This window comes from Vicugna pacos, chromosome 5 (assembly GCF_048564905.1).
Source record: "Vicugna pacos chromosome 5, VicPac4, whole genome shotgun sequence".
Lineage (NCBI taxonomy): Eukaryota > Metazoa > Chordata > Mammalia > Artiodactyla > Camelidae > Vicugna > Vicugna pacos.
In genome coordinates, this window is record NC_132991.1 from 76918153 (window position 1) to 76933915 (window position 15763).

A 15763-nucleotide genomic window follows, 5' to 3' on the forward strand; every position below is an offset into this window, starting at 1 on the left:
TGGGGATGGAGGGATTAGAGAGACTGAGATAAGCAAGGGGAATAACAGGGCAAAGTGAGTGTTAGTGAAGATTTATCCCTTAAAAAAAAAAAAGTGTGTTACAGGAGCCCTGGACTGTGTTTGCTTGATTAAGATCTAATGGAGCTGACCCACTGTGGAAGGAGCTTCCAATCTGCTCTAAAAGGCTCTTTCTAAAAGATAAAATATGTCAGGGCCCCCAGGATTAAGTAGTGCAAAATTGGTACCAACACCCATCACTACTTTATCAGAGATTGCAGGCATGGCATACAGCAGCCTCATGAAACAATCTGTTTTCCTGATCCTTCCAATTAAATAAATGGGCAAGCAACCGCATTGTTCTAAAAAATAAAGTGGCAAGTCTCATATAGACTTAATGCTGTTACTTTATACAAGGTCACTAACAAACTTAAAATAACAATCCCCTCCTAAGAGATAAAATACTTAGATGCCCCATGTCTTTTCAGACAGCTGAGGGTGTCTGTTCTCTCCTCTTCCTTTCAGGGGAAATCAGAAGTCTACTCTCGACTTGTCTGAAAGAGCTCTGAGTTCAGGACAGAATCATCTGAGTTAATGCCGGACTCTGCCTGACACAAAGCACTCACCCTTGGATAGTTCCATCAGCTCTTCTACAAAACATGAGTCCAGTGGGACTCAAGTAACAATTTCACAGACGTAGGGGATGATGAAAATGTATTCCTGAAATGGGTGTTCCTGCTACAGGGTAGTTTATACTTATGATATTGAAGATAAAATTTGGTTTTGGAATATACACCATCTTAATTAGCTTAGAGATAGCTCCTATAATACTGGAAAGAATGAATGCAGGCCAGGGGAAGACTTATTTAATTGTTCATATAAATGTTACTTTCCTTAGGACCACAGAAGAGAGTTTCTTTCTGAAACATTTGCCTGGGAAATGAGAACAGTCAATCGGCTTGTGCCCATTCCCTGCCAGAGGGATTGTCCACAGGAATGCAAGGTAGCTCTTCCAAAGTTATTATACCACGTTATTTATTGGTGGTGGGGAGAGTGGACAGAGGCAGGAACTGAATTATTGTAAATAAATATCTTTGGGAAAAGCAAGTTGGAACATTTAATTATATAACTTGAGTGAATTAAGAACAGTGAAAACTTTCTATTTAAGGGAACTGGAACACTCAGGGTTGGAAGGCAGAGGGTTAGATACGGAGAAGTTGAGTTTCCACCTGCTCTATTAATTGAACAATTACTATGTGCTGGGGACTGCCAGTTTTGGGCTTCCACATTGAGGTTTCATCTTTCCTGCATGTGTTTTGTACTGTAGTATCTTCCATTAATATCCACCACTGGAAGTCCATAAATGAAAATTCAGGAGTTTGAGCATCATTTCTTAATCCAACTGAGAGAGCCTGGTGGAGAGTGGAAAAATCAGGAGACATGAATTGCAAGCTAGTTCTATCAGAGACCATAAAACCCTGGACCAATCACTGAATCCCTCTGGGCCCTGATTTTCCTCATTTGTGATATTAAAGGAATTGGAAGATACACATTGGCAATTCCCAAACTATGGAGTTTTTGCACGGGGTCCATGAGTCCACATGAAGTCATCTGTTGACTGTATTAATGACTGCAAACATATGTAATTCCATTCTGCAAATGTGAGATGTTCTATGACTAAGAAAATGCAAATTTACTTAAGTAATGAACTTATAAAAATCATGTATCTGCCCAATCAGAAGATGCTAAAAGCAAGGCCAGCATCATGCAGGCATTCATGAATAAATTAAGGAAGAGTCTTCATACTAGAAAACGTTGGGATCCACCCAACTAGATGACAGGGATGATCTCTTAATATTGTTTCACTGCTATTTTTGAAATTCCACGGTGTAAAGGAAAAATTCTCTTCTTTTTAGGTAAGAGTTGAAAGTGTTTTTCCTTTACTAACATTTTTAATCCTCAGCATCCGCGTACTAAATCAAGATGGTAACCTGTGAGACACTCTCAATATAACTTCATTTGAACAGCAGAGTCAGGTTTCTGCCAAGCCATCAACTGGTATTTTTGTCTAATGATACATATTTGGCAAGACTCGAGGTGAAATCTAAGATAAAGCAAAATGGCCCATTCAGGGCCCTGATTTTAGTTTAAAAGCATTTTATCAGCTTCATGAAAAGAACAAGTGGTGATGCAGTGATTGAAAAATAAGTGACTTGATCACATCAAAATAAGACTCAATGGCAAAACTGTAAGAATTTAAATCTCTACACACAACATAGAGCAGTTCTCATTACTAGAAAGTACTATGTCTCAGCAGAAAATGCAGTTGATCTTTTAACCACACGGGGTAACGGGTGCCAACCCTCTGCACATTTCAAAGTCCACAAAAAACTTCCAGCTGCCGTCCATACACGTGGTTCCTCTGTAACCACAGTTCAGCACCTAGGGATTCAATCAACGGTGGATCGTGTAGTGTTGTAGTATTTACTATTGAAAAAAGTCTGCATGTGTGTGTAAGTGGACCTGTGAAAAGTTCAAACTGTGTTGTTCAAGGGTCAACTGTGTAATGAAGTCCTGAAGGGGTCGCCCCAAGGATGAAGTATTCAAAGATGGGTTTGTTTGGGAGGTAAGCGGCAACCATGTGACCAACGGTGACTTTGGAGCAGCCTTGTACCAGTCTTCCTAATTAGCCACATGTGCCCATCAGAAATGGCATCTCTGGACAGAGATCTGCATCTATCTGTATCAAACCACTCTTTTGAAATAAATTCTTTCAAACAAACTTTGTGAGTCTGGTGTGGTTTGGGGGCAGTTCAAGACGCCACATGGCAGCTTCATCTGTGGGGATTTTTTTCTAGTGGAAAGAACAAATTGGTGGGTGGATTTCCTTCCCTTCTTATAATCTTTTAGCGACAGCTCCCAAGTGCTTTTCCTTTAATGTTCGGATCCCATTTCTTTTTCAGATCCAAGTCCGACTTGTGCAAGGAAGTAAAGACAGCTGTTAACCAGACAGCCTCCGAGATGATCAGAAAGTCTAGAGTCCAACTACTGACATTTCCCGGGTCCTCACCTTAATTTGTGCCAAGTCTGTCCATAACAATACTCAGTGCAAGAACGTCTGCCCCATTTGTATTCAAAGATATAGTAAAGTGAAGGTGTTTTCCAAAAAAAGATACCTATGAACATCTTTCATTTTTGTTTATAGTCACCCCAATCCTATAAAATAATGCTCAGATAGAAATAAGTTTTCTCCCCTCCTGCATAAATGGTATGCTTGGGCAGCATTAAACTTGTCAAGCCCTTTTTGGACTTGAATCTCAAAAATGCCAGCTTGGCTATCTGAATAGAAAATTACTGATTTCCCCCATCGGGAAGGATTAGGTAGTTTCATTTAAATGAAACAGTCCTGAGTCCTGTTTAAGAGGCACAGTCCTTTCTTCCATGAGCTTCTATTCTAAAAGTTGTCTTCAAATTTTAGAAAATCCATTTCAGGTCATGTTTAGGGGGTCTAACAGGGAAAAGGAGTCTGATGATTACCCTGCTTAAATATGACACTGTCCCCGCTTAGAAGTTAGGACTGAAGAGTCAAGAGAATGGCAATATTACCATATACATTATATTACTGAATAAACAAAGGAGAGTTTGTAGCTGAAGGACTACTTCCAGGTTTCTAAACGGAAGAACATTTTAATTTTCTGCTCTGCGATGCCTCAACAACTCCATCCCTCTTCCTTCTATGTATGAGCTTAGACTCAGACAAACCTCTTTCCTAGCTGACTTACAGGCACATGTAACTTTCCAAGACATTGATAATTACTGTTGCACATAACAATCAATATTAAACATGTTTTCCTTTGCCTACAATTTTCCCCTCATGAAAAAAAGAAAAAAAAATGCACACGCCTTTACTGGTCCTCTCTGTTAATTAAAATCTCAGCTTCAGGAAGGAGCTGAGTTTGCAGTGATCATTTTTGATTTTAGGCAGTTAGGCAGTTCTGAATTTAACTCGCTCAGAACTGCATCCAAGAGAATGGATTGGCTGATTACTAGGAAATTATTTAGAAAAACCATTTTTTTAATTAAAAAAGTACAAAAGGAGCCAAAGATGTGGACTCCACCTGTAGCACCATCTGGCCTCACCTACAAACAGTTATCATCACATAAGATAAGAAAGACTGTTAAAGAGTTAGAAAACCCTGCAGAAGTTGCTCACTATCCACCACCAAAGGACTGAATCTGGGAGACAGGCAGTCTTAACCTAAAATGAAAGAAAATATTCCCATGCACTTCTATGGTAATTCTATGAAGATTATGGAAAATTATAACTGAGGATGATGGTGATATGGATAGGAAACACTGAGTTAATGGAAAACCAAAGTATCACATAAAATGAGAAGCTGTTAATTTACTTCAAGGAAACCTTTACTACTTTCCCCATATGATCCCATTAGGAACTCCATGCACAGTCCCTGTGGCTAAAGAAAAGGGCTCATTTCATGTTTAGGGCTTATTTTAGAATCCCAGTCAACTACCTCTACTCCAACTACCTGGAAGTACGTATTTATTAGTTTTCATGCTTTTCCCTCTCCTATCACAAGAGCATAGGACTTCGGAGAGTTATGGATTGTACTTCAACATGATTATGCCAACGTGTCACAAAGCTATAATGATGCACACAGTTCAGTACTGACACAAAGATGCATCATCACTGCAACAGAATAGAGGGGAAAGGGTGGCCTTTTCAATAAAAGGCACCAGGTCCACTGGAGACCCATATGGAAAAAAAGAAATGAATCTCCACTCCCTACTTCATGCCATTCAAAAACAAAGCAAAAAATAAATTCCAGTAGACCAAAGAACTAAATGTGAAAGGTAAAACAACAAAGCTCCTAAAAGAAATCATAGGCAAATATACTCCTAACCTTGGGTAAACAAATATTTTACAAACAAGAAACTAAAAGTACCAACCCTAAGGGAAAGAACTGGTAAAGTGGATTACACTACAATGGAATGTCTTCATCAAAAGACACCAGTAAGAGAGTAACAAGGAAACCAGATTGGGAGAAGATACAGACCACACACAGATCTGATAAAGGTCTCTTATCCAAAATACAACTGCAGACCAAAAAGAAAGACAACCACAACAGAAAAAACAAGGCAAAAGCCTTGAACAGGCACTTCCCAAAAGATGGTAAGCAGATGACCAATACTGAAAAGAACTGGGATGGGGTATAAGCGAAAACGACCTAAGAAAGTACTTTTGAAAGTTCTTCTCCCAAGAAAAAAACAACTATGAGAGGGGATGGATGTTAACTAAACTTATTGTGATACTCATTTCCTACTACACACATATAGCAACTCACTATGCTGTACATGTAAAAGTAAGTGTCAGTCATATCTCAAAGCTAGACTGAAAAAAACATCAGAAAACTAAGTGAAATGATAATTATTTCTCTCAGTACTGCCAGGCCTTTTGGTGAATATGGAACTAAATCCTGTTCCCAGTTTCCTCCTTAAACGCTGAGAAGCTGAGACTATTTTCCTACAGTTAGATTTTTGTTGAATTTTATGAAACTCAGCAGAGGGGATCTGGCCACCATGCAGCCAAAAAAAAAAAAAGTAATGAAGAAGAGATTGTGGTTTACACTGTACTGTGATGAACTCCAGATTTTGAAAATGATCTTCAAACCAAAGAGAATGAAACAAATGATTCCAAGAGTTGGAAGAAAACAACTCAAAAATGATTAATTTTCTACTGAGTGTCTATTGGAGCAGAGGCTGACGAGACCAGAAAGCAAATGCCAGCTCGCCCAGGCTGTGGCTTCCTAGGGTTTAGCTAAGCAAACCCTGAGGATGAAGGAGCACAGACGTGGAATCGTTAGTGAGATCCAAAGAAAGAGCCCCTCCAATGATGGTGTGTTGACTCCTCAACATTGAATCTTCAGATGGACAATGAAAACCCACCGGGAGGAAAGAAGGGCGAGACTATGGTCATCCCTTCTCATCCCTTCCTCTCCTGCTGCACTTAATCGTTTTCCTGAATGTGAGTGCTGTAGTGTTAATAGAAAATCAATGCCCAGCTTAAAAACAAAGGCTCTTACTACAATGCCTTCTGGTAAAAACCTGATATAATAGACTATTACGGGATTTATTAAATCCTTCCCCAGCAATATACACCATTTTTCAAAAAGTGCTTTTTACTCTTAAAACCTAAATTACCTTACCTAGTCCATGAAAAATAGCATATAAGAAAAAAAATGCTGTTGTCTATTATATTTAGCCTCAGAGAATCTTAAACTATGCTGTAATTATCATAATTATACTCAATTATATGAACTTGAGTGCTCTCTCATTCAGCATATTAATTGAAATGGCATGATAATAAAACTGCTTATTCTCTTAGATTTCAGCCAAATCCTCAACACTAAGGATGTGTCTATGATTCTCAGAACCCTTGGCCCTGGTGCTCTGCCATCACAGACACACCCTGGGGTATGAGCAAAGGTATTCATACTACAGCTGAAGCTCTTACGTCTGAGTCCTGGGTCCAAGTTATTACTCCAAGAGGGTGAAATAGAAAACTGTAACCAGTCTTTTAGACAGTAACTTTCCCATGTTCCTTTCTTGCTCCCTCGTAGATGGATGTCAATGTCAAGAAAGAGTAACCGTGTCAACTGCATCTCAAACTTGACAACTACCATGGTTTGATGTTTGGTCCTCATTACCTGGCTACTTTCTTCAAGCACCAACATCTACAAGTAACTTCAGGAGCTGGGCACTTAAGTGGTAGTTGGGAACAAGTTTTGGTGGTGTGGCCAGGGTACACAGGAAATCTGGAGTGTCACCAATGCTTTAATTTGCCACTGCAGGACAGTGACAGAAACCCAAAGTTACAGAAGTACTGGATGCCTACCTGCTATAACGGCAATGCTACAGCTGGTCAGTAACCTCTACTCAGGCATGGGGGTGGGTGGGCAGCGCTGAAAGCTCAGCTGACAACGCCGGGCGTAGCCACAGGGATGCTCTAGGCCAGCCCTGATCCCCCTGGGTGTGATAAGAATCATCTGGTAAGACAGGTGGCTGGGTCTAACTGCAGACGAGCTCTTCATTTTGTCTTGGTATTCTCAAACTTTCATGTGCCTCATCACTTAGAAATTTTCTTTAAAGTGCCTACTTTCAAACTCTATTTTGGAAATTCTGAGTCAGTTGGGAAGGAATATAGCCCAGGAATCTGCATGGGTTTTTTTTTTTTTTGACTTGTTTTGTTTTTAAAACAAGCTTTACTTATGATTTTGACTCAGGCTGACTTAGTCACATTTTAGGAAACACTGCTCTAGACAGGGTCACTAGGACCGTGGCGGCTCTCTCCTCATTTTCAGTGTGGTCAAGGTATCACTGCTTTCCCCACTAGTGAATGCAAGGGGCTTCCAACAAAAACATGGTTTAGGTTCCTCTTAGGGGCAGTTAATTCTAAACTCAGGATTGAGAACCAGGGTTTAGTATCTGATTTCTAAGGTGAAAATCTCTAAATATTGATCTCAGCAATTACCTGTTCCTTAGCCAGCAGCCTGCTCCCTATGGAAAAGAAAGGAGGCATCACTACAGACATTCAAAGCACTAAGCACTCTCACTTCCAGCTGTGTTGTTCACGGATGGCTGGCTTGATTTAGGAAACTCGAAGGAGGCAAATGTCACCCTGGTACATAAGGAAGCTTTCTTGCTCAAGTCCAAAAAACAAATTTCTACCAAGTAAATTCACAATCCACCTAGAGTGAATTTCATGACCAGAAATTATTGAAGATCTCATTTATAGCCAAGACTACAATTGATGGATGTAGATACAAAAATACTCTCATTTAAAACTACTTGGTAGAGATGTTTTCAAATCTTTGAAGAACATCTACTACAAAGTTTGAGATAAAATGGTTTCTCTATATATTGTTGCTAATTGTTATTATTGCTAATCATAAGGAACAATCAAGCAAAAATAACATTTGGGAAAATTAAATAAGTAGACCCATGGAATACTGGTCTTCTCCATCCTGGCCTTAAACTTCCATTCAAGAAACAACCAGTGATGATCAGTAGGGGACCTGATAAATACACTACAGTGCGTCACACAACAGGAGACTGCACCACTATAAAAAGAATGGAGGCTGAAAAAGGCAAAGTAAAGAACAGGTATCTATAACACATTAGTTTTTGTCAACTAAAGCAGGAGGAAGGTAAGGATCTCTTATTTTATTTGCTCTTGTAAGCATATATATAAAATAATGTAAAACCAACTGAAAACAATGGTTAATTTTAGGGAGGAGCAGAGGAACTGAGCAGCTGGGTGACTGATGGGATGGAGAATTTGTATTATGTATCTTTTTTTTTTGTATCTTTTGTATGTTGAACAATGTGAATACATTACATATTTTAAAAAACATTAAAAAACAAAATAAAACAAAACACCTCTCAGTTCCAAAGTCCTACTCACCTATTTCAGGAATCATCAGTCTTACCACTTCAGATCCATGTTGGAGAAGACAGAAAGAAAGTAATTATATCCTCTACCCGAACCAGTAAACACAAAGGCTTCTGAGAATTTCTTTATGGGAGCAATTTTTTAAGTTCAAAAATTAAAAGAAAATCCCCAGAAAATACTTTCAATGAATGTTTCTGATTTATAAAAGCTAAGTGAAATTCAGTTACACAGAGAACATACAATGTTTGGATTGTGAAGCCTTTCCGTGGGACAATACATTGACACACAACATAAGAAAATAGCTTGAAATACAAAAATACAGTTGTGATCCAGGAAATGGCACCAAATTAGAACAGTTTTATTATTTAACATACCAATGTATATACATTATCTTCCCAAATAAGAAACAGTTTGATTTCAAAGTTTAAAATGTAGTTTCCAAAATGAATCCTGATTGTAAATTTAGGGGACAGAGGGAAGTCCTGCAAATTAACACAAACCATTTTGATCCTTGACTAAAATACGCATCCTGTACTAATCACCTCTCGCATACAAAGTGTATATTATAAATAAAACTTTCAAAAAAGATCTCGGATGTTTATTGCACATCATACAGAACTCTTGCCACTCTCTGAAAGGCTTCAGCCCTACACTGTATCAGCTGTCTAAAATACTTACTCGAATTTGGGTGAAAACAACACTCTGCAGATATTAGCATATCTAGGATCATGTATGTTTACCAGGAACAGGAAAATATAATCTTACTGGATCTGCTTCTGTCTTGTTTTCTAAAATAAGAACGACTGTCTTCCACTGTTAAAAGCAATTACAAAAGATCCAAACAAATTAAAAGTCCTGTTCAAATGTCAGTTTTCTCTTTTCAAATAGGAACCACGTGTAGAGGCACTTTACTGTCGTATATTTCTACTTCCTAGGACCAGCCCTTCTTGAAGTACATATTGTTAAAGATCACACTACAGGGTTCCTAACGATGCTGTCTGTCATCAGCAGTTTCTGTTTTGGTCTCAACATTTTCAAACTCTCTTAGCCCTGGTAAAGCCAGCACAAACCAGCCTGAACGCAATGGCTTTAAAACAAACAAAAAGGTTCCTAATAAGTTTTCATATCACCTAGGACAGTGCCTAGCACAGAGCAGGCATTCAATAAATAGTGGATGAATAAATGCACTATCTTTTAAGACCGTTTCCTATACTTAGAGTTATTAATGATTTATGAGTAATACGTTGCTTTAGGGTACATAGATCTAACATAATGACTAAACAAAGAACACGAAAGGACATGGCTTAGATACTGTTAGTTTCTACAACCCTGTCCCAGGACAGAATGTGTAGTTTAAGGGTTAAAACTATTTCAATAATAAAAACTGATTAGTCAAATATTTTTATTTTGCCAAGGGACTCTAACAGTATTAGCCTTCGGCAATTCCCAAACGTACAATGAACCCCGAACAAAACCAAACCAAATTGCACTATTACAAAGAAACAAGTCCATGAAGCAGAGAGGAGGAGCCAGTTAAGGGACAGCGACTTCAAGGAGACGGTTGTTTTTTCGTTTGCACGTGGGGACACTCCCATTTTTCTGGTTGCCTGGAATAAACTTCACGCATACTTTGTCCTGTCTGAACTGCACCAGGAACCTAGGAGGAAAGAAGAAGACAAACTGAAAAGCACACCCAAAGCAGCTGATGACTGCACGAACGCTGACTTTTGTTAATGGATGTTTATTTACCTCGACAAGTATTCACTCCCCTTTTCCATCAGCCCTTCTAGACACAGGATCATACCATCAGGTATCACACTGCATTTTGCTTCCAGCGGCTACCATTTAGGCCTAAGTAAACTCAAGTTCATTAGCTCATCATATTCCTATATGGTAAAAAGGACTAAGAATAATTATGTCCACATTTCAAGTGGAAAGACCAACATGCTATTTTCCCTTGTGCCTCCATTTCTGCGTAGCCAAAATATTAAATGATCAACAAACTAAGAAAATGAAATACAGAACTTCAGAAAAGGGGTCTAGAGGCATTCCAGACTATCGTTTTCAAACACTGGTTATTTACATACGTCCTACACATTTTTTCATATCCACAAACTATGCTAATAGTTACTTCTAGCCTAAATAAATGTATTTCAAAATAGCTGCAACCTACGGAATAAAAACGATGACATCATGAGTCTGATTTGCCAGTTATATTTTTAATATCCATTTAAATATATAAAAACTGTAAAAGTCTATGCGTGCACACCTAAAGCCTCCCCTTCTCCTAGCGGTACATGTAACACACTCTGGGAACCCACATTCTAGTTCAAGCCTTTCCTTTCACAGACCATCAGCAGTCAGGTGCTCGTCCACAGAGTGTTTGTCACACCTTCCTACAACAAACAAGTGACTGGCTTCCCCCTTGACTGGGCGCCGCGAGGGCCACTCGGATGTATAAAATGAGTGAGGTCTCTGCCCTCAAAGACGGCATCACCGGGGCGGCGTGAGAGCAGCAGGGCTGGACCAGAACCGAGGCTTTCCCAGCTCAAGGCCAGGACTCTTTCCTTTCCACCATCAGAATCAGTATAATGTTACCATGTTTTCAGAATGTTTCTCAAGGAACTCTTTAATGAGTTGCCAGCATGTAACTCAGTGAGTCACTCTAAACACCATGACAGAGCACATGCTCACTGGCCTCCATGACAACAGCTCTGCTCTGTGTGCTTTAGTCTCCATTTCAAGGTCCAAGGAGCCCACATTTTGCAAACACATCACTGGAGTGAAGTGTGACACAGGAGCTTGTACGTACTGGTGGTACTTCTGAGCTTTTAAATGGGCTGCTGCTCTCCTACTTGGAAGTACTGAAAAAAGGAGCTACAGTTCCCTTCGCCCGAGATCTCTCTCCGGCGTATACACTCATATCTACGGGCCTCAAAGGAAAAAAAAAATCAAGTTCAACCTACATACATACATTTAAAAAATCAAATATTGTTATATTTTCATTTTTAAAAGCCACTTGTATTGTAATAAATGTACAGGGAGCTCCTTCCCCAATAACTTTAGCATATGCTGTCTCCACATCCACAATTCATGACCGTGATTCACTCTAGAAGTAACAGTAACTAAACCTTATTGGGAACTCACTATGCACCGTGTCCTTCTTAGTAAGTTACATATATTAACTCAACTTTACAACAATCCTATGAGGTAAGCACTATTACTTATCTCTATTTCCAAGAAGAGAAAACTGAAGCTTGGCCCACAGTAAAGACACGGAGGATCCGAGAACCCTCCTCCAGCAAACAATACTGTCGAACGCATCACTTCATAGCATCACTACCAGTTCGAGCTCCAGAGCAAAAGGGACACAGGTTGTTTGGATTTAAAATATTCAGAAAAACAACCGTGTAACTTAAAAGATACACGTGTATGTGTGTGCATTACACCTGCATGTATACACATGTACATATATACACATGTATATTTAAAATAGTTACTAGAAAAACTCACTTTAGATTTCAACATTATAGATTCATTTTTAGGAATACTATAGATCTTATCTAAGGTTACCCTTAAAATGCAACCTATTTGCAGATAGAACAATTTGGGAGTTTATGGACTGGGGATTACAAGGCAGATGAGTCAGTGAATCCAATTCCCACTTCTACATGCGCAGGTTAAAACCATTCTGAGGGTGATACAGGCCTCTGACTCTCCTCCTATAAACTGACATCCAGCTCATCCATAACGATTTTGGAGACTGGGTTTGTCAGGATAACTTCTTCCACTTCTGAAAAGGGTGCACTGAGGAAGGTTTTGGTCACTGAACTGCATGCTGTTTACAACACTGGTTTGTACAGTCGGCAAAAATACATCAGGGGTGCCTGTGACTGTAAAAACCTTTGTTTAAATTTAACATGCTCTCCAAAAAAGAGTAGAACCCCTGGGTAAGACTGCCCAGAGATTACGAGACAGAGGCCACAAGGGAGGACTGCTCTGCACCGGAGCTTTCTGTGCTGCCGGGGCAGGGACCACGGTGCACGCCAGGTTCCATCAGCTACTTTGTTTTCACAGGCCCAACCGGTAATTGGGAATAGGAGAAGGAAAGGTGTCATGGGCCAGTTTATCATGCTCCTAAATGTTTGTTTTCATCACGTGGCCACACAGAATCTTTACTCAGACAAGCGTGTTGACCAAAAGCTTACACGTCTAATAAAACATCACACCCTCTTCTGTGACAAGGCAGTGTCCCTGCGGCCCAGAAGCAAACAATCCCCATCAGTGTTCTGAGACCGTGTGCCTTGAACAGAACCTTGAGAGCCGCTGGTGGGGTTCTGTGGCTGATACAGCACACAGCATCCCCCAAAAGCTGCTCAGGAGAGATATACTGGGCGGCAAGAGGCTCTGGGAAGTGCTGTATAAAAGGACTAGACATTTCCACCGGAGAACACTTTTTTCACAGCCCATCACTGCTAACAGCCCGCAAAGGCAGTGCTCTCAGAACACCAATCTGGGAGATGCTTAAAGGCAGCAATCCTTTGTGGCCTGGATGTTGGTGTGACCTTCTCTGTAAAGATGGTCTTACTAATGCAGTGGACCAACTGCAAGGCTGCTTCATCCATACACCAAGGAGCTTCTGCATCTGGAGTACACATTCCCTTTCCACGATGAGTGGGAATTACCAGTCCCGCCAAAACAGAAGCCCAGCTTCCCCAGTCATGAAAAATTTTAACTAAAGGGAGTTTAAAGATCTAACAGCCCTAAGAGGTTAAAACCTTAACTGACTGGAACCCAATGAGCCATTCTCTTTTTTCTTAATATTCTTTGTCTTATGAGAAAGAACTCAGTAATAAGGAAAGTTATTTTGTCTAAATTGCAATTTCCCAAAGTAGAATATACATAAAGGCCAACCCTGCCCCCCAAGATCTAAACAGCGTTCTTAGCGTACATGAGAATAAACCACGAACCTCCTAGTCTATAAATCCTAACACATCAAGAGAGTTAGCTTGGCTTACAAGGGGACAGGAGAGGGTATGAATTTATTTAGCAAGACTTTTAGAAAGAGTTGAAACAGAACAGGCTGGCAAAATCTTAATTAGAAAATAAAATGATTTCTTGAGCAATAAGGTGACGCAAATCTTCACACACAAGGAAGTGTGTAAGCAGATAGTAAACACTCTATTGAAAAAGTAATCAAGTAAGGATCAATCAACATAGTAATGAAAATTCATTCAAATGATCTCATATTGATACATGTAACAAATAGAGGGGGTGCTCCAACCTGCATGCAAATAATATGTCTGTAATTAGAGCCCTAATTTGAAGCAGAAAAAGCAAATTTCAAATTTCTAGTAGTGTTGGCACTAGCGAACCCTTGTCAACACGGAATGCTTATTCTATAATTCCAGTTTATATGTGAAAAAAGGGACCTCAAATATAACACATCCAGAAATGGCACTCTTGATTCCATCCCACCCAGTCACCCCCAAACCCCTCTTTCTTCAGTGTCAACTACTTCAGTAAATGGTACCATTTGGGCTAAGGCTCCAAACCTAACGCCCAATCTGTTAACAGGTTCTCTTGTTTTCCTTCAAATTACCTTCAGAATCTGACAACTTCTCACTGCCTCCCACTCCTTAGCCTACGCCTCCTCGTCCTCACCCTCGACAGCTCAGGGAGATTCATAACTATTTTTCACTCTTGCCTCCCTAGTTATTTTCCACCCTGCAGCCAGAGCGATCTTTGAAAATCAGAAATCAGATCATGCCACACTCCTGCTCAAAACCTATAATGGCTTTCCATCAGCCTCAGTAAAATCTCAGCTCTGGACCTCAACTACAAAGCTCTCCACGGCCGGGTCCCTCAGCCTCTCGCTCCAGGGTCCTTCCCCAGCACTTCACTCCAGCACCACATTCACTCCTGCCTCAGGGCCTCTGCACCAGCTGCCTCACCCAGCAGGCATCTCCCTAGATTTCAAGTGTCACCACATCAGAGAGGCATCCCCACTCTATCAAAAATAGCACCGTCTGACCTTTAACCTGTTTCTTGTCCTCCACAAGCACTTGTCACTAACCAGTCACGTCACCTGTTCATTATTTCGTTTGTGCCTATCTGTCTCCTCCACAAGGATGCCAGGTATGGGAAAGTGGGGACTTGGTCAGTGTCACTCATCTATCACCAGAACACAGGCCAGACGCACACTCGGTACTTAGTAAGCAGTAGTTGTAAAAAGTGAACGAGATCCGATCGCTCAACTAAAATTTAAATAAAGCTGACAGTGAAAAGGCGTATTCAAACAATTCAGGAACATACTCATCAGAAATTTCAATATTGAGCTTCTGTTTGGTTTGGCTGAGGGTCGTCCGATAGAGCTTGGTGGCCATTTCAATCAGGTGATCACTGCTGAGGAGGAAGTCTCCTTTACTAGCTGCTTCAGAGCCCTGAAAGGACAGATAAGAGTCAGGCCATCATAATTAAACACAGCTCGGAGGTACCTGTTTACAGGTTTGGCGGAGGACATATTCACAGTTTCTTCAAAATATCAGCTACTGGAATCCATTCTCCCCAATAAGCATTAATAACAAAAACAGTATTTCTTCCAAGTTGCTCAAAGCACTTTAGTAAGGTGACCTAACCCCGTGCTACCCAGAGCTGGTCGACAGACCAGAAGCACCTTCAGCATCACCTGGGAGCTTGTTAGAAAGCAGGCGCTCGGGCCCTGCCGCAGGCCCACCGCACGCGAATCCCCAACAAGCCCCCTGGGTGATCTGTTCGCACATTCAGGTTTGAGAAGCTCTGACCTAAACTATAACTCATTCTGAAAAGGGCTGTTTTAAAAACTCCTCCGTGACTTGGCTAAAAAAAAGTAAGAACAACAACAACACTTCGAACAAATATCCTAGGGCAGCAGCTCTGAACCTTAGCTGCACAAGGGACTCATGTAGGGAGCTTTCAAAACATGGGCTGTTTGGGCCCTATTTCAAGAAACTCTGAGTTGGCTGGACTGGGGCAACGGCTTCGGCACTGGCATATTTTAATATGTAATCGAGGCTCAGAATGACTATCCTAGGATTTGATATGCTTCCCACACGGGGAAAGAAGGCTGAACTAATTTTAAATGGGCTACTATCTATTAGCCAGGTCATGTCCCTCTATGTGATAATTGCTGACATCTGCTTCTTCAGTGACTGTTATTGTGCTAAGCACTTTACATAGTGTTTCATTTAATCTCTTTAACAACACTATGAAGTAGGTACTGTTATTCTCCCCATTTTAAAAGAAGAAACATTAGGC

General features: G+C 40.4%; 1 protein-coding gene across 3 annotated transcripts in view; it reads right to left on the reverse strand.

The window, feature by feature from the left end:
* Window positions 1–8804: 8804 nt before the first annotated feature.
* The window catches only part of MYO1B (myosin IB), a 166943-nt gene continuing 159984 nt past the window's right edge, over window positions 8805–15763 (reverse strand). For 2 of the 3 annotated variants that reach the window (XM_072961578.1, XM_072961577.1), the window contains 2 exons: window positions 14783–14910; window positions 8805–10124 (listed from right to left, as the gene is read on the reverse strand). In XM_072961578.1, coding sequence (XP_072817679.1) covers window positions 10001–10124; window positions 14783–14910 — 252 coding nt within the window. In that variant the 3' untranslated portion in view covers window positions 8805–10000. The remainder of the gene's footprint in view (window positions 10125–14782; window positions 14911–15763) is intronic. The other variant, XM_072961579.1, reaches the window with a different exon arrangement.